General features: G+C 42.8%; 1 protein-coding gene across 1 annotated transcript; it reads left to right on the forward strand.

Annotated features, from left to right (window-relative positions):
* Positions 1-1,838: 1,838 nt before the first annotated feature.
* Positions 1,839-12,349, forward strand: RTCB (RNA 2',3'-cyclic phosphate and 5'-OH ligase). Its single transcript, XM_082241217.1, has 12 exons — positions 1,839-2,030; positions 3,328-3,406; positions 3,982-4,049; positions 4,509-4,608; positions 5,448-5,604; positions 6,036-6,192; positions 7,175-7,334; positions 7,576-7,751; positions 8,216-8,404; positions 8,800-8,910; positions 9,325-9,444; positions 10,425-12,349. The coding sequence occupies exons 1-12, from the start codon at positions 1,938-1,940 to the stop codon at positions 10,530-10,532; spliced, it is 1,518 nt and encodes a 505-aa protein (XP_082097343.1). The 5' UTR covers positions 1,839-1,937; the 3' UTR covers positions 10,533-12,349.
* Positions 12,350-18,603: the final 6,254 nt, after the last annotated feature.

Here is an 18,603-nt window from a genome sequence, read left to right on the forward strand (position 1 = left end):
GGTATTCAAAGTAATAGGTAAAGGTAAAGGTACCCCTGCCCGAACGGGCCAGTCTTGACAGACTCTGGGGTTTGTGCGCCCATCTCACATCTATAGGCCGGGGGCCAGCGCTGTCCGGAGACACTTCCGGGTCACGTGGCCAGCGTGACAAAGCTGCATCTGGCGAGCCAGCGCAGCACACGGAACGCCGTTTACCTTCCCGCTGGTAAGCGGTACCTATTTATCTACTTGCACCCGGGGGTCCTTTCGAACTGCTAGGTTGGCAGGCGCTGGGACCGAGCAGCGGGAGCGCACCCCGCCGCGGGGATTCGAACCGCCGACCTTTCGATCGGCAAAGCCCTAGGCGCTGAGGCTTTTACCCACAGCGCCACCCGCGTCCCTATTCAAAGTAATAAGAGCCTGTTAAAAGATATTAGTCAAGTTGTGGGTTCTCTGAAGCATCATCAGGTGTTGTTTGTAATGGGAAACTTGTCCTAATCTCTTGGAACTTGCCTTTAATGCCCCCCCCCCCCGCATAATCCCACTTTAGCATTATAGTTATTGAAAAAGTAGGGTTATCTTAGTATTCAAAACTTCATGCCTGCATAATACTTTGATCCATACAGGCTTTGTCTTCCATGTTGTGCATTATAGTCCCTCTGGACAGCAATAATGGGGGGAGCATTGGAGAAGGATAAAAAAAAAACTACAGGGTGGATAAAAATCAATGTTTTTTTAAAAAAAATAAAAAAAATCAGAATTTTAAAAATTTAAATCGGATTTTTAAAATAAAATGCTTTTGGAGGAAAAATCTTTCTAAACATAGTTTTCTGCTTAAGTTGCATTATAGTCCAAAGGCTATTCATCAGGAAATAAGGATTTCTTTTAAGTTTTTTGTGTGTGCTAAAACACAGTTTTTTTTAAAAAAAAATCGTTTAACCACATCAGTTAACAAACATGGATATGTATGCTATAATATTAATTGTTTTAGTTAAATAAATTGTTTAAATTGTTACTAATGATTATTTTTCTCCTTCCAGTAAAGTATAGCAGAAAAGTTGTCCAAGTATAAACAGTTAACCTATTAAGCCCCACAAGAATGTTATAGCTATTATTTATAATTATAATAGTATAACCAAATCAGCAATTTTTGATATAACTGTAAAAACTACTCTGAAAATTTATTATTTCAAAAATGAAACCTTCATCAAGTTGTAAATATTAAGATTATACCAGCAAGAATTTTTTTTCTGTAAAAAAATAAAATAAAATGATTTAAACCAAGTCTTACTGACTAGTGATTTAAATTGTGATTTAAATTGCTTTGATTTAAATCAAATCCACCCTGCATAACTACTAAGCAGAAGAAACGTACCACTAACATACTACAGTTGTGTCAAGAATATGTTGCAGAATATACCCACAATAAAGCACCAGAGAGGTTCCAAAGGTTTTGTCCACCCATCTTTTGCAGTAAACATCTCATGCCTTAAAAAAAATGTGCTACAGCGCAGCCCTAACCATGTCTACTCAGAAGCAAGCCCTGCTGAATTCAGTGGGGCTTACTCACCAGAAAAGCAGGGTTAAGAACTGCAGCCTTTAAAGCGGCGCAAGAAGGCTGCTCACAAGATCTTCCGTTCTTTTGATATTTGACCCACACCAAGCGCGGTCACTTCCACAACCAGCTAATTCAACACGCGGTCCCGTTTTGGACACTGCAACGGAGGTAGGGGGGGGGGAGAAGAAAGCCACTGGTTGGTTCGCGAAAGGGGAACGAAGTTTGTGCCTCTGCGGGCGCCGTCCAATCCTTTAGTCCTCCTCAGCTTCTGCCTGAGGGAGGCCGCGCGCGACCTCCTCGGCTTCCGTAGCGGCGCTGAAGAGGAGCGTGTGCGCGCCCTTGGCGGAATTCAGTGACACGGAGCCACGGCAGAGAGCGGAGCTCGCTAGGAATCGCCGCCATGAGCCGAAGCTACAACGATGAGCTGCAGTACCTGGACAAGCTGGACAAGCACTGCTGGCGTATCAAGAAGGGCTTCGTGCCCAACATGAACGTGAGTGGGTCGGAGGGCGGCGGGGATCTGTGTGTGGACAGGCACGTAGGGGCGGGTTCAGTCTCAGCCGGTGCTTAGCCCCCCCCCCCGGCTCGCTTTTATTACTTAAGTGAAGTAATGGTTAAGACTTCCCCTACGCATGTGCAGAGTGCCGCTTCCTCAAGATTTAAGAACCGCATTCCCAGCTGCTTTCCGTACCTGGTTGGGCGGGGATGCCTTCTGACGTACATCATCCTTCAGTACATTAAGTGTCAAATCCCGGTTTGAAGTTAGTTTATGCTACATTCGGATTATTAGTAGCATTATGATTGCACTATTTATGCATGTGGAGCGTTAAAGCACTGCTGAAACCTTTCTCTAGTGAGATGAATGTGGTATTCAACCGGTTTTAAAACCGCTTGAAAGTAAACCTATATATTCATGATAAAATCTCTTTTTAAAAAATGCCTCCTGAAGCAGGTTTCCATCACTGCTGGGTGTTGCTGTATTCTTGCTGTCTTAAAAAGGGCTACCAGCAATCAGTACAGTGGTACCTCGGGTTACATACGCTTTAGGTTACATACGCTTCAGGTTACAGACTCCGCTAACCCAGAAATAGTACCTTGGGTTAAGAACTTTGCTTCAGGATGAGAACAAAAATCATGCTCCGGCGGCGCGGCAGCAGCAGGAGGCCCCATTAGCTAAAGTGGTGCTTCAGGTTAAGAACAGTTTCAGGTTAAGAACAGACCTCCGGAACAAATTAGAGGTACCACTGTATTTAGGTCTTGGTGTCCTTCATGTTCTCAGAAGTGGTCTGGGTTGCTTCTGTGGCCTAGAGCCAAGATACAGACTTTCCCAGATTGCCCCATAAGAAGGAAACTGTATTTTAGAAATGTTTAGGGCTTCAAGTACTTCTGAGAAGCTACCTCTCATTTTGTCACAACTAGATGAGAGTCTCTAGGACTCCTCAACAAAGTTCTCACTTTTGATCTCTAACTGAAGATTACTAACTACAGCACTGGTGTCATTCGTGGGTCAGAAGATACATTTTGTTCCATGATTCAAGATATCTGAAATTCTTACTGAAACTCAACAGCTTCTATAACAAGTGTTCAGCCAAGCTTATTATATTCCTAGTTTTAGTCCATCTAAACCTTTACTAGAAGTGACTAAAGTTTCCCTAATTGTGGCTAAGCCTTGTAGCCTGCTTAGATGCAGCTACATTCCAGCTTCTGCGTGAATGGTAAATTTTTATTACTGCCCTTATGTAAGAATTGATGCATTTTGTTTCCCTTTTTCCTCATTCTTCTGTTTGTAGGTGGAAGGCGTCTTCTACGTGAACGATCCCTTAGAGAAGTTAATGTTTGAAGAGTTAAGAAATTCATGCAGAGGTGGAGGTTAGTATGTGTTGTTGTCACCCAATCTCACTGGTTTGTTGTGTGTGGAATCCTAGCTCCAGATTCACTTTTGATGAATCCAGAATTCACATAGATTCAACCAATGCATTTAGAGTTTAGGACTGCCTATATGTTCAGGCACCATAGAGTGATTCTTAATTGATGAAAAATATTATGAGCCTTCATGAAAATGTTCCCTCTATAATTAATCTGCCATTTGTCAGACTATGGTGAAATACAACTTATTTTAAGACTTAGGCTTCATTTAGAAGTAGAACATGCTGTAGAATTTTGCTTGCTTAATTTAAGCTAGTACTTACTGGTCTGTCAAAAGGGATCTTAACTGTACTGAAATGAAACCAAATACCCCTTAATCTTGGCTTTGAAACATCTGTGTTCTTGGTCACAGCTTGCCTTGTGCCAGTTCTAAGTAGATGTGCTTCACAGTGAAGTTTTCACCTGTGTAACATGGTCATGTAAATTTAAAGGAAAGTTGATGTAATGATGTGATGTCATCAACCACAAATTTGTATGAAAGGAGGATGATTGTGCTTCTCATCATCTATCTTTTGTAGGAGCTGGTGGCTTCCTCCCAGCCATGAAACAAATCGGAAATGTAGCTGCACTGCCTGGCATTGTTCATGTGAGTGATTTTAAAGCGTTGTCCCTATATCCTGTTGACCCATTGTTTCAAAATAGAAGCCCCATATGTGTTGTCAGCATTTGTAGCATTGCCCTCTTAATTATTCCAAAAAAAAAATTGAAATAATTCAGCCTTCATTAAATTAACCCATCACAACAATTTCCTGACATTTAAACACCAGCAATCCAGGGCAAGATGACAGCTGTTTACATTCACCACTTACTTTTGAAGGGGGCCTACATGCAACTTATTCTGGCCAATTTCTACATTTGTGAGCTGCCCTTCATTACTCTGCTGAGTTTTTGGCTAGGAACAGGATTTTTTAAAAGAAATGCCCGTTTTGCAGTGTCTGTGTGGCAGGGCAAGTAGAACTTGAGTCCACGCTGTCATCGAATCCTCATTTGTTCACATCTTATGACTGATTGCCTTTCTTTTGTTTATTTTTAAAATGAATTTCAGAGATCTATAGGACTTCCAGATGTCCACTCAGGCTATGGGTTTGCTATTGGTAACATGGCTGCCTTTGATATGAATGACCCAGAAGCAGTAGTATCACCAGGTATGAGCAGTTTGAATGTGATATTCTCTGTGCAGGGAGAGAACCCTTATTCTGCAGATCTATGCAGTGTATTGAAACCAGATGGGAAAACAAAATGTGTTTCACAGTACAGTCGTACCTCTGCTTACGTATCCTTCCACTTACGTAAACTTCAGGATACGTAAGCAGCAAACCCAGAAGTATATTTCCGGGCTTTTGCTGTGCACGCATTCGCAGAAGCGGTCTACTGCCGCATGTGCATGCGCACACAGAAGCGGCCCCTCCAGTTGCGGAAATCTCGGGATCTGATGGGAGCTCCGGAACAGATCCCGTCCACAACCGGAGGTACCACTGTACTCATTCAGATGGAGGTACCATTGCAGATGAATATGTAAATTGTCAATTAACTTACAGTTATTGTCTCACTGGACTCTCTGAAATCCATTCCTAGGACACTATTAACTGTAATGTATTGTAGCAATGAATACATCTACCCTGAAGCAAACTTAAAACAAATACAATTTAGGAATGCTTGCTTTAGAGTAAGAAGGGTATATTTGTTTTTAATAATAAAATAACCCTTATGAATTCTGCATATTCAGGCTCCTTGAGCAGAAGTTCCATGAAGTGCTATCTTTTTGTAATTTGTGCCTTCCAAACCAGTGCAGATTAGTTGTGTTCCTTCTGACTAACAAAACTGAGGGGTTGATGTTTTTACTTGTCCCACGTCAGGGGACATTTGCTGAAAAATATTTAACTATAACTTCTCTTGAAGAACATTTGATTGTGGTGATGAGTCGGTTCTGCAATTGTATGTATGAATTTTGAAGGGTGCATTTGTATTTATTTTACTCATGCAGGTGGTGTCGGATTTGACATTAACTGTGGCGTACGGCTCTTGCGCACCAATCTTGATGAGAGTGATGTCCAACCTGTGAAGGAGCAGCTTGCTCAGGCCATGTTTGACCACATTCCTGTTGGTGTGGGATCCAAGGGTGTCATTCCTATGAACGCCAAGTAAGTGTTAACTTTCCTTTCTCCAGCAGCATCTCCATACTGGAAGAGTGTCTTCCTTCTTCCTTCCACCCTTGTCTTTTTGTGTGGGAAGCAATGTATAAATTTAATAAGCCCTAACTGTACCTTAACAGGCAAGTATCTAGCCATGTTGAAGTAGGAAATAAACAGCCATGTGTCATTGTTAATTCGGTCCTGTATTTTTTTAATTGTTTTTTTAAAAATAGCACCCCCTTAACCAAAATTGCACTGTATATAGTGAAAATACACAGTAAGAATCCACAGTCAGCAGTCTGAAATGATTTAACTGAGAGCAACCAAAAAAATCTGGATATCTACAAAAGTTCAGGATTGTTTTTCTTATGTAATCAGTACAACAATAGCAATCAGTTGCGTCAATTACTAGAAGTCAATCTCTCTCTGTCTTGCCCCAGGGATTTAGAGGAGGCTCTGGAGATGGGGGTAGATTGGTCCCTCCGAGAAGGCTATGCCTGGGCTGAGGATAAAGAGCACTGTGAAGAATATGGGAGGATGCTGCAAGCTGATCCAAATAAAGTCTCTGCGAGGGCTAAGAAAAGGGGTTTGCCCCAGGTAATTGGTCTGCTGAGATGATGTTGCATTACTACTTAGAACTTCATGCTAACTTCTTGGGTACATTTCAGCAGAGTGTGAATATGCAAGGAAAAAATAAGTCTTGATGAGAGGATTATTATTATTATTATTGCTATTGCTATCACAATCACAATATCACAATATCCCACAGGGGGTTACAGCAATTAAGACACAATATTAAAAACAGTTTAAAACAACTTACACTGACTAAAGGTGCTGGACTTGCTGGTAGCCAGGGAGGGCAGAATCTATGTTCAAGTATCATTCAGTTCTGAGTAAGCTCAAGGAATTTCCTGAAAACCAATGTCTTGGCATGCTGCTTTGTTAGGACAAGGATGAGAAACCTATGCTGCTCCAGATCCTGTTGAAATGTAATTCCCTTCATCCCTGGCCGTGCTGGCTAGAGCTGATGGGAGTTAAGAGTCCCACAATAATCTGAAGGCAACAAGTTCCTCATCTTTGAGCTCCCATGTAAAAAAAATTGGTCAATTTTTGCGTTGTCCAATATATGATTAACTTATGAAACCAACAGCAACAAGAAATATCAAGTAGGAGGATAATAGCTAAAAATTAAACCTCCATGTACAGATACAGTAACCCTTCCTCAGCATCTGATCAATGGAGGTCATGGCATCAATGTCCTGGGTTTGAGCTTTGCAGAGGTGTCTGGCTGCAGATGAAGATAAGCACAGGGCATTGACTACATGGGCCAAGGAAATTTATATTCCCACAGTTCTAAACTGAGGCAAATAATGTACAGTTCAGTTAACTGTAACACTCAGGTAGATTTCAGGCTTATAGCTGAAACCTTTGCTCTCAGCAGTATCTCTTCCTCTAGCGAGATGCCGCATGGCATCAAAGACTGGCAGGCCATTGCCTCAACCTTTCTAAGGGAAACCAGTTGTCTTCCATTTTGCTCCCCATTTCAGTATCTGCTAAGCTTTCTTGTTTTATTCGACAGCTGGGGACTTTGGGAGCAGGAAACCATTATGCTGAGATCCAGGTTGTAGATGAAATTTTTAACGAATATGCTGCCAAGAAGATGGGCATAGACCACAAGGGCCAAGTTTGTGTGATGATCCACAGTGGCAGCAGAGGCCTTGGCCACCAAGTAGCTACAGGTATCTAGGCTTTTTCTTCCTTCTTCTTTGCCCTTGAAACTTTCCCCCCTTCTTGAAGGTATCCACAAACTCCAGTTACTGCTTTATGGGTTATTTCCTCCCAATCTTCATGCATGTCATTGGCATTTGTGGAAGTCTCAGATATGTCCAGTTTCTGGCTATGCTAGTTTAGATGGGCTTAATGGAGACCTACACTGAATTTGCTTTTTGTCTCTCTTCCCACCCCCCACCCCTTTTACAGATGCCCTAGTGGCTATGGAAAAAGCTATGAAGCGAGACAAGATCATAGTGAACGACCGCCAGCTGGCATGTGCCAGGATTGCTTCCCAGGAGGGACAGGACTACTTGAAGGGAATGGCAGCAGCTGGAAACTATGCATGGGTCAATCGTTCTTCCATGACTTTCCTCACCAGACAGGTGCGAAGAAAGAGCATGAACTTGTTCACTTCCATCTCTTTAAGCCCCAGTGGGATCTATTCAGCTGCATTCTGATTGATTGACACCTGTGTAACATTTCTGGAACAATTAAATTATTTTGTAACAGAAGTGAGTCCATATCACTCCATGTTGGTAGGAAGAGATTGGCTTAACTGGCTTGTGGATTGGTGGTGCAGTGCCTTGTCATCTTCCTCATAAACAGGATGTATGAATGGGGCTGGGCCCCATTAATGAGTTTTGTCTTTCTTGGGAGGAAAATGGACTTTCCCCTTGAACTTTAAACTGCTGAGTTACGATCAGTAGAGCTATGTGAGGGCACTGCAGAGAGGTGGGCTTCCACCACTGCCATCATGGTAATAGCCGTAAGTTATGTGTTCATCAGATTATTTGGGCTCTTTTTTTGAATTCAGAGGACTGCTGCTTATGTCTATAATGTTTTCTAGGCTTTTGCTAAAGTCTTCAATACCACCCCTGATGATCTGGATCTGCATGTGATCTATGATGTATCTCACAACATTGCCAAAGTAGAGCAGCATGTGGTAGATGGAAAAGAACGGACCCTGCTGGTGCACCGGAAGGGAACAACCAGGGCTTTCCCTCCTCACCACCCCCTCATTGCGGTTGATTACCAGGTACAAATTTGTTGCCCTTTTCTTTCTTGCCACTGCCAGCAGGTCCTGCAAATAGTATATTTGTTACTCCTCGTGGACTTCCACACCTAACAGCTCATGTTCCTACAATTGCATTGGTGCACCTTTCTACCTTATTCCTTTTCATGTAACCATACAACCTTCTGGCTGTCAAGACTTATATTTCTCAGTGTCTGCTGTACTACTGTATTGCATTCAAAACATCCCGATTGGTCAAATTTTGCATGTCTCCTGTCTGACATTTCCTTGATTCACTATGGAAGCTTGACCCTGAGTGGATCAGTAGTGACCTTCAGTGGACCCTTGCTGAGCAGCATATGCTTACAGCTTGAGGGGATGTGTCATCTTGACTCTGCACCCTTCTTTTGCCTCTGCAGCTGACTGGTCAGCCTGTCCTGATTGGTGGAACAATGGGAACTTGTAGCTATGTCCTTACTGGTACCGAACAAGGCATGACTGAAACCTTTGGTACCACCTGCCATGGAGCGGTGAGTAACAAAGCAACTTTCAACTTTCACCCAGCTTGCGGGTGGGCAGCTTTCCATCTAGTTGGATATAGGTTGTTTATTACCAGAACCCCAAGTTTCATCAACTGGAGCCTTGTGCAGAACACATATGCTTCCAATGAAATACTTCCAGCAGGAGAACAATAGCTGGGAGTCAGGCAGTAGATTTAGCAAGTAAATTTGAAACACCCAGTGATTTACTGGTAGATCCAGATTTACTTTGCCCATCACTGCTCTTACTCAAGTGCTTCCTCGCTTCACATTTACCGTATTTTTTGCTCCATAAGATGCACTTTCCCTCCTAAAAATGTATGTATCCCAGGCTCTGCTCAGCGCTCCCTTTAACTTTTCCCCGAAGTATATGGCAGTAACTGAAACAGTGATTGTCGTTTTCAGGGCCGTGCATTGTCACGTGCAAAATCTCGGCGCAACTTGGATTTCCAGGACGTATTGGACAAGCTGGCGGACATGGGGATTGCAATCCGGGTTGCATCCCCCAAACTGGTTATGGAAGAAGTAGGTGATTTATAAACTTCTTTGTGGGAATTTACTTCTGGAGTGAGCTTCCTCTCCTGGTGAAGTATTAACGTCTCCCAGCAACAAGGGGACACAACACTTTATTGTACTCTGCCATTCTAAGAACCTTAAACCTCTTCCAGGCTAAAATGGTTTCCTCTTCTCTCCCCTCCCTCATTTGGGAACATCCAGTGTCCCATGTCATTGTTCAGAACATTCCTTTTGTATCACTAATAGAGTCTGAAAAGCAAGCGAATGTTGTACATTTCATTTCAGTTATTTCTTCTGATGCCCAAAAAACAGTTTTTTCCCTAAACATTGAGGGAAGCTTGTTGAAAATTATTGTTGTTATTACTACTACTAGTACTACTGCTACATTTCTATACCACCCTTCATCGGACAATCACAGGGTGGTTTACAGTACACCTGTTCAAAAGGACTTAATATAGTCTTTCATAAACAATAATGGGGGGAAAATAGGTGCTCTCCTTGTGTAAGTTATCCTGTCTTTTTAAGTTTGGTAGTATGGGATCTGCTGAAAGCCCCCCCCCCTTTTTTTTTTTTTGAGGGAGCTACTATAGGAGGAGGAAGAAGAGCCTTTTCAGTGGTAGCACCAATCTGCTTAATTATTCTTTAAGAACCTCCCCTTAACCAAAATCTTGAGAAATCAAAGGAAGGCATTACTCTTTTAAGCACACATTTTGGAGAGTTTATCTGAGATTACTGGCCTTGTATCAAGGAAAGCCTAAGCGATTTTGCTTAGATGATTTTTGAAATTAAATCAAATAGTTAAAATGATTTTTATTCTAACATTATATTAATCTTATGAATGTATGCATGTATTGAGAGCCTCGTGTATTACAAGCTGCCTGGTAGCTTTTTGAATGATGTGGAATAGAAATTGATATTATTATTATTATTAACAGAAAAAGACCTCAAAACATATTCTTAACTCTCCTTTTACATCTCATTTATCCCAGGCACCTGAATCTTACAAGAATGTGACGGATGTGGTTAACACCTGCCATGCAGCTGGCATCAGCAAGAAAGCCATTAAACTGAGACCCATAGCAGTGATCAAAGGCTAAGGAAGTCTTTCCCTGAACAGGCCAGCACTGTTCTTGCTGAAGACCTTTTCCCACCAGAGTGCTTGAAGGTTGTTTCCATCTAGAATACAAACTGACACAGACTCTATGTTAGAACTCATTAAAGTAAGTTTGTGCCTGGGGGTGAGGGGCTCTCTTTGCTAAGAGGAGCTAAATCAAGACACATAGCCCTTCGTTTCTAGAGTGGTATCTAAAATTGGGTGAATTTCTTTTAGCAGAATCTAAAAGCAACCTTGTTCAGAAGATTCTTCACTCTTAATAAATTATCTGTGCCCTTCATGGTGAGATTCTGACCAATGTTGATTTGATAGCCACCAATCTGCAAGGAGGCTTTCTCTGGTGTAGACCAAGTACAAATACTACTGTTCTCACTTGGTTGTTTTTGTATTTTTCTCCTGACATGAGTTGTTTGATCTCCTTTATAATGTACCAATCTGTACTATTGGAGATAGAAAGGGAATCTTTTTTTGCACTGTGAGTTGCAATAAAGCCTGAACAATATCATTCATCTATGTGGCATGACTACTGTCACAGGTACTCTACTTTAAAAGTCTATGATCAGATAGTTGCTCCCATAAGTGCACTAGCATGGTGGTTCTGTTGAATGAGGGGTGGTAGGTTTGCACAAGCTGTGTTGCCCATGATTCACTTGGTACAGCAGGTTCTCTGTGTATGTATGTTTACTGGAATCCCTGATTACAGCTCAGTTGGAAAACTTTGTTAGAGAAAAATTGGTATTCCTTGAAGAGAAGCTAACTCTCCCTTGATGTCCCTCATGAATCAGGGCATCCAGGTGCTATAGAAGCTGTGATTGCTTTGGCATGGACAGATTGTGTCCTAGCACTAGAAAAATGAGAAACATAAGCTGAGCAACCATTCGAGGTACATAAGTCCTGTCTTCCACTGCACCTGGTCATTCAAAAGGTAAGGAACACTTCCTCTTAAAGCAGCAAGCTGGAGAACTTACCCAGCAGTCTTGCTACTTTTCAGTGAGTAAAGCTTTAGATTGCTCTTTAAAACTGCAAAGGAGCATGTCAGTTAGCTGTGCGCATAAAATGCAAAGCTAAACCAATTATCACAAAAATGCAGGTTCCCAGAGAGGAGATTGAAGCCACTTCACTCCCTCCTCCAAGTCCTGCTGCTGTGAGCTAAACTTGGGCATGGCTTAGTGTTGTCTGTACACAAGCTTGTGGTTTGTCTCGCTTCACATAAACCACAAGCTATAACCAGGGTTCATTCTTGGGTTCACAGCTCATGGTTTGTCTAAAGGAGACAAAGCACGATCCTAGGTTCAGGTGACATGCTAAGCCAAACCATGGTTTAGCTCACAGCAGGAGTAGTGTTGGCAGTCTCCTCCCTGGCAATACTTGCGTGTTCTCACCATGGTTTGACTTTGCTTTATGTGTGAACTGGCTCACTATGTAGAAGGGGGAATTGTTCACTCCTCATCTCATGGGCTGCTGTTCGCACATGCACATTGCAGATGGGTGGGGAAGCAGCAAAGTTACCTCTGTTTGGGTACAGATTAGGATGATTTCAGCAGGACCAGCATAGGTTATTTCCCCCCTTCTGGCACTGCTGTTTTCTGTTTACATTAAAGTGCTCCAGTACTTGATCTGTTGGATGGTTAGATTTTGAAAACACTATTGCCATCCTCTCATGAAGTAACAGTGATGGCTGCTCTATTCCACAATAAGCATGATTTGCAAAGTCATTGTTTGAATTTTATTGACATTCTGGAAGTGATTTTCTAGAGAGGTCTCTAAACTGACAAATAAACAGAGAATGCAAGAAAGTCACTGCAAAGTGTCATTATTTATATTTCATGTAAAGAAAATTACATTTAATTTAGAGATAAGATGGAAGTCTCCTTAAGTAACCTGGTGATCCTCACACTTACCTCAGATGCTGTGGAAAAATAGTTAACCTTGAACTTTGCAAATCACCTCTTTGCAATTTACTTATCTGAGATTGCAATGCTATACTTGTTTATATTTAAGTACCGTATTTTTCGCTCTATAACACGCACCAGACCATAACATGCACGTAGTTTTTAGAGGAGGAAAACAAGAAAAAAAATATTCTAAACGAAATAGTGGATATATGATTTTTGTGGTTCATGCTGTGGCCACAGACATGTGATCGGACAGTGAATTTGGAGTAGCCCAATGCAAAAATCCTGAGGATCCATGTGGATCTGTGCTTTGTAACCACGGAGGAGGGAAGGAAGGGAAACCATGGATCCTCTGCTCACGACTGCAGCAGATCTCCCCCGCCACCCGCAGGCATTCGCTCCATAACACGCACAGACATTTCCCCTTACTTTCTAGGAGGAAAAAAGTGAGTGTTATGGTGCAAAAAATACGGTAAGTTCCAGTGTACTCAGTGGGGTGTGGACCTGTGTAGGATTTCACTGTGACTTTCCCCCAGCTAAATGGTGTAAATCCAACTACAGTCAGTAGGGGGCATCTAGCTAAAGGGAAACATAAGAAATGCAGAAGCTGTGGAGTAACTTCTCTAGGAGAGCTTGAAACAAGCCGCTTGGTAAAGAATCCAACCTGGCCCTTTCTTGTTCCGTGGATTCCTCTGGAAAAGATTGTTCTAACTGATGCTTGCTGATGTCAGCAGTGACTTGGAATTAACTTAAAAGGGGGTAATAAAATGCAATATTGCTGAAACACAGGCCAAAACAACAACAAAATGGTTGTAATGGCTATATAAAATCTACCCTCCAGGGCACTAGGATGACTCACGTGCAAGCTGAATTGCCTCACCCCTTATGTTGGCTTAGCACTACTATTTAAGAGTGGCGTTGAGCACATTTTCATACTTAAGAAGGCAGAAGAAGCCTAGCAAACGTGGCATGCTGACAACTTGGTGAAAGCAGTTCTGCCCTACGCTAGTGCAAAATCTTCACTAAGACTTACATATCCTGTCCATTCTCTGGGGATGAGAGACCTTGGGGCCAGGGACCAAGTGTGGCTTTTTATCTGGCTGTTGGGCCTCTCCCCAGGCCACACACCTTCCTGAGTTACACCCTTTGTCGGCCCTGCTTTCGCCTGGCTGGAATAACATTCTTGAAGTCTGGCAATACCTCCTGCTTTCGTGGATGGAGAATGGGGAAGCAGGGGTGAGTGTGAATCAACTAGCCTGCTGGGCAGAAGTGAAATGCACATTCATTACTTGGTCCCCTTTTGCCTCCAGCTCTGCTCAGCGCTAGCATGTGGCCCCCAGAAGGTTATGTAGAAGGGAAGGTGGCTCTTGGGCTGAAAAAACTGTACACCACCTTTGTAGTAAACCATGAATACATATCTGCTGGGATAGCTCAGATGGTAGAGCATGAGACTCTTAATCTCTGGGTCCTGAGTTCAAGCCCCACATTGGGCAAAAAAAAAATCCTGTCTTGGAGGGGGTTGGACTAGATGACCCTTGGGGTCCCTTTCAGATCTATGATTCTGTGACACTGGCGCCTAGCCCGTTTGCCCTACAAGCTTGTATCCCAAAGGGATGAATTAGATGGGCTTTTAAACAGATCTGATTACAGATCCCTGGTGCTTTTGCACTGCGCTGACTTCCACCTATTCCTCCTGGCAGAGACGGCACTGGTGGCTCAACTTGCTGTCTGCTACAGGGACTGAGGTTGCTCAGGACTAATGCTAAGGCTCCATTGCAAAAGGGAAACAAGAGCAGGAAAATTGAGATTAAACAGTCTGCTGCTACAGGATGGCATGGCTGGTTGGAACTCTACACAGGAGCGCTCTTAGCAGGAGGTGAGGATCCATTGTAGGCGGCGCGGATGCACTATGAAACTCACAAAGCTTCAGCTTCACAGCTCCTAATCCTGGTGGGTCCCCAGGAGTGACTTTAATCATGCATACCCCACAAAACTTGAAAACTCTGAGGCATAGGAAATATTCACACCAGTGACTTTGACGTGAGGTAATCCAGTACAGTGGTACCTCTGGATGTGAACGGGATCCATTCCAGAGCCCCGTTCGCATCCTGAAGCGAACGCAACTTGCGTCACAATTTGCCGCTTCCGTGCATGCGCGTAACGTCATTTTGAGCGTCTGTGCATGTGCGAGCAGTGAAACCCGGAAGTAATGCGTTCCGTTACTTCTGAGTCACCGCGGAGCGCAACCCGAAAACGCTCAACCCGAAGCTACTTCAACCCGAGGCATGACTGTACATCCATTTAAATCAAAATCTGAGATCATGGAATCATCATATTGTGACGTTGGAAGGGACCTAAAGGGGCAGCTAGTCCAATCCCTTGCAATCACAGCTGTCCCTGGGTGGGCTTGAACCACCAGCCTTCTGGTTAACAAAGAGATGCACTGACCCATTGTGCCATGGAGCAGTTGTTTTTTGTTTTTTAAGTGGCGATCTGTTGTGGAAAAACCCCACCGAAGCCCTTGTTCCAGACCTTGTTGCTGGTTGCGAAGGGGCCCCCATATCAGTTCAAGCTTCAGGGCCCCCAAATGTAGCTCCTACATGAGAGTTCTGTGGAGAATCGTGCATTGTGTAAAATAGGACTGAACAGACTTCAGGCTTGTGGGACCTCTTTTGTGTGTGTTTGTCTTTGCTAGAGACTTGAAGTCTACCAATCAACCAAAGCCAAGTGCAAACTGTAGCTCAGGAGGGAAGAAAACCAGATGCCAAATGGTAGCTTAGGGGGCCAAGGCTTACTGCACCCCGTAATCCATATGTCAGATGAATATGAAAAACAAATCTATATTTGAGTTATTACAGATAGGGGTTCCAACAGCCCAGTTCAGCAAGAACAAAAAATGGCTCTCTTGCCAGTTGTTAAATAATTGTTGGAATTGTTGCCAGTTGGAAAGCCTTATTCTCCAGTAGATCCCAATACACCTGACCCCTGCAGTAAAGAAGCACTTCCCAACAGCTTTCTGAACAGTTGTCCGTTACCATGGCTGATCTCAAGCCTGTATTCGGAGAAAGGGAAGAAAGCAATTCTGTTGCTGTGTCCACCGTGTGCCCCTTCCCTCCATTCCAGCTCTTCAAGGGGATATTTTTCCACAGGTCAGGCCATCGTAGACACTCTCCCAAACCCACATACCACCTGCCTCTAAGCTGGTGGTCCTTCTGCACAGTCCTTTTTAGGAGTGTGCACTTACTCCTCCTTGGCAAAGGCAGCTGCGCTGTTGCCTTTGTTCTTCTATATTATAAATATGCTTAACTAGCTCCCTGCTCTCTTCAAAGAGAGAGTCTGCCTCAAGCATGTATCAACATGTGTGCGAGGCTTCAGCCGGAAACCTTCCATTAAAGAGAGAGCGAGAGCCTGGTTTGTAGCTGGTATTTCTTTCCCTTTGTCCTTTTCCGGTGATGGGTTAAGGCATGGCGGAGACCCAAAGCTGCTAGCCTCCTCAAAGCGGTTTTTAAAACTTAACCGGCCACGAGTTTAGCTTCAATGCAAAAAAGAAGGAAAAAGAAAACCTGATGAGGTGCTAAGAAATTAATTGAGGGGAGAAGTGTGCTATGTTATGGCCTGGCATGTTTCAAGTATGATATAATTATATGACCCAACGGCACAAAGCAAATCTATATATTTTGGAAAGCTGTCTTGTCTGTCCTTCTGTTCTCTGAATCTGGATACCCCTTAAGCTGTCACAACCAAATTTTACATAGAGGTTCCTCAGATTAAGGAGTGTTTTTTTTTGTCTGTGCTTGGATACGATGAGACGGCGTTAGAAATCAAGATGGCAGGTGGCATATTTCAAAACTACACTGATTTTAACTGCTGATTTCCAAACCACTGATTTTTTTTAATGGTTTATTAGAATTCCCAAGCAATGCTCGCTACAAGGGTGCTATAAAAATTTAGAAGAGTGCCTCAGGTGTCAAAATAACTTGGCTGGCCTTTGGTAGTATGCACCTTGACTCCAGCATAGTGGTGAGGTTCATTCGTTGGTCAGTCTTGGACAGCAAAATGTCTTTACCCAGTGCTGCTCCTGTGCTTCAGATACAGATGGCTATCTGCCATCTTTTACACTACTTGGAGGCCAAGACCCAACTGTCCCTTCATATGACTTCTCCTTTGCTGCTAACATTGCTGAACGAACCAGTTCTAAGGGCTAGATGGCACATTTTTCTGGTCACCACACATGAGCCATGCTGGTCTCCATGCAAAGGAACGAAAAAAGTGTTATGATTTTTTGATTTTTTTACCTGCTAGAAGCCAAATATAAGTTGCACATATTTTTATTACAGGGCTTTTGCCACCCACAAACAATATCCTTTGCCCCTTCCTTCCTAGAGAAGAACATAAAAGTGATAATTCTGAACTTTCTAATTGTCATCTTGCAAGCTGCATGCTTAGCTGCCACTGATCATTACTGGGGATTATGCTAAGCACCAAACTGTTGGTTTGGGCTTCTTTTTTTAATGGTGCAGAAAAACAATTTGGGCTCAGAGACTGCCGTAACTTTAACACAGAAGTCTTTTCATCCTAAACAGGAACAGAAGGAGCTCAGCTGCCTTGTAATCAGCAGATCCAAAAGGCCATTTGGCAGCTTGTTATTCCCTGTCCTCACTGCCTTAGGTCTGGGACCTTAAATCCTTAAACTGGAGCAAACCTGGAGCATTATGCATGCCAAACATGTATGCATGTAGAGTCCTAAGGTCATACATGCAGCCTAATTAGGGGTGTCAGTTATGCATTGGCAAAAAACAATAAAGGTGGGCTGCGTCGCAAAAAAGGGACACAGATTTGCATGTAGTCATTTTTATATATAGATGCAAATTTAGAAGGGATGACTAGTGGGAAAGACATCAGCTGATCTGTGTGCCTGCTCAGTCTGCTGACCAGGTTCTGCTAATTATGGATAGGCAGCTTTAAGGCTCCTGCTCTCCCTTCTTATGGTTCCATATCTTTCAACCAGATTTGGACCAGGTAGCCCTGAAACCGAGAATCCCCTCAAGTAATGTCCTCTGACAGCCCTTCAAAATGGAGAACCAACCACTGTATAGTAGGACATATTGTGACCGTCAGCATAATAGGTTTCAAATTAATTGCATTAAATATTAATTATAAAATACACTTTTAATTCTTTAATTTTTTAAAAGAAATGCTCATCATTTATCCCAGAAGGCAGAAACAGACTTCCTTCTTAGTGAACAATTGGCAAGAATTTTGACAACACATTTTGCTGCCTGTCTTTATATATAAAGGGCTAGAGATGTTTTTTTATTAAGCTGATAATTCAGTGAAAGGACCTGGAATATTCCAAAGGAGAACTGGATTCCTTTGGTGCTTTGCCACTGAACTATTGCTTCTAAGCTGGAAACTTATTTAGCAGTAAAAAAAGAGGAAATGCATCACAAGTTTCCTTTCCAAGTTTACAAAATGAAACATCTAAGTGTCTTATTCAGCAAGAGAGTAACATTTTTTCATTTATAAAACTTGGGAAGGAAGCTGTCACCATATTTAAGATTTACAGCAATCAGCTTTATGGCCTTCACTGCAGTCCTTTAAAGGCAGGGGTCAGAAATCAGAAACTTTACAGATGCTGCAGAACTGCAATTCTCATCCTCACTGGTCATACCAGCTGAAGCTGATGGGAGTGGTAGTCCACCAAGCCCTAGAGGTTGGATCCCCGCTGGTTCCCCATCCTTGCTTGTAGGGAACGTTGAGCTTCAAATCCCTTCTGACTCATGAGCTAATAGGCCCTCTAGCTGTTGTTTGACTACAAGTCCCACCAGCCCCAGCCAATATGACCAATGGGATATGTAGTCCATCAACATATGGAGTGCCACAGATTCCCTAGTCCATCATAGGAACAAAGGCAGTTTCTTATAAAGTACCACACACACTAAAAGCAGGGTAAAACTTGTTATTTCACTCTTGTATCAGCGGTTTAGTGGAAGGGAAAATATAATAGTTGGTGATAATGACAGATCAGTGTCTGTTCCCTTTATACTCTGAGAGTCAGATAAATGAGAATATGTCAAGGAAGCTGGAAGATGGGGGAGCTGGAAAACCCTTGATCAGAGATCAGAGCAAAAATAACTCCAATCCTATTACAGCATAAAC

The sequence above is a fragment of the Podarcis vaucheri genome (genome assembly GCF_965113315.1).
Source record: "Podarcis vaucheri genome assembly, chromosome: 10".
NCBI lineage: Eukaryota > Metazoa > Chordata > Lepidosauria > Squamata > Lacertidae > Podarcis > Podarcis vaucheri.

What these genes read in the sequence shown, in the direction of transcription:
- RTCB (XM_082241217.1), top strand. Translation starts at nt 1,938, where the DNA reads ATGAGCCGAAGCTACAACGATGAGCTGCAGTACCTGGACAAGCTGGAC. An exon ending in AGAAGCAGTAGTATCACCAG is followed by an intron (nt 4,609 to 5,447) that starts GTATGAGCAGTT and finishes TTACTCATGCAG; the next exon opens with GTGGTGTCGGATTTGACATT. An exon ending in CCAAACTGGTTATGGAAGAA is followed by an intron (nt 9,445 to 10,424) that starts GTAGGTGATTTA and finishes CATTTATCCCAG; the next exon opens with GCACCTGAATCTTACAAGAA.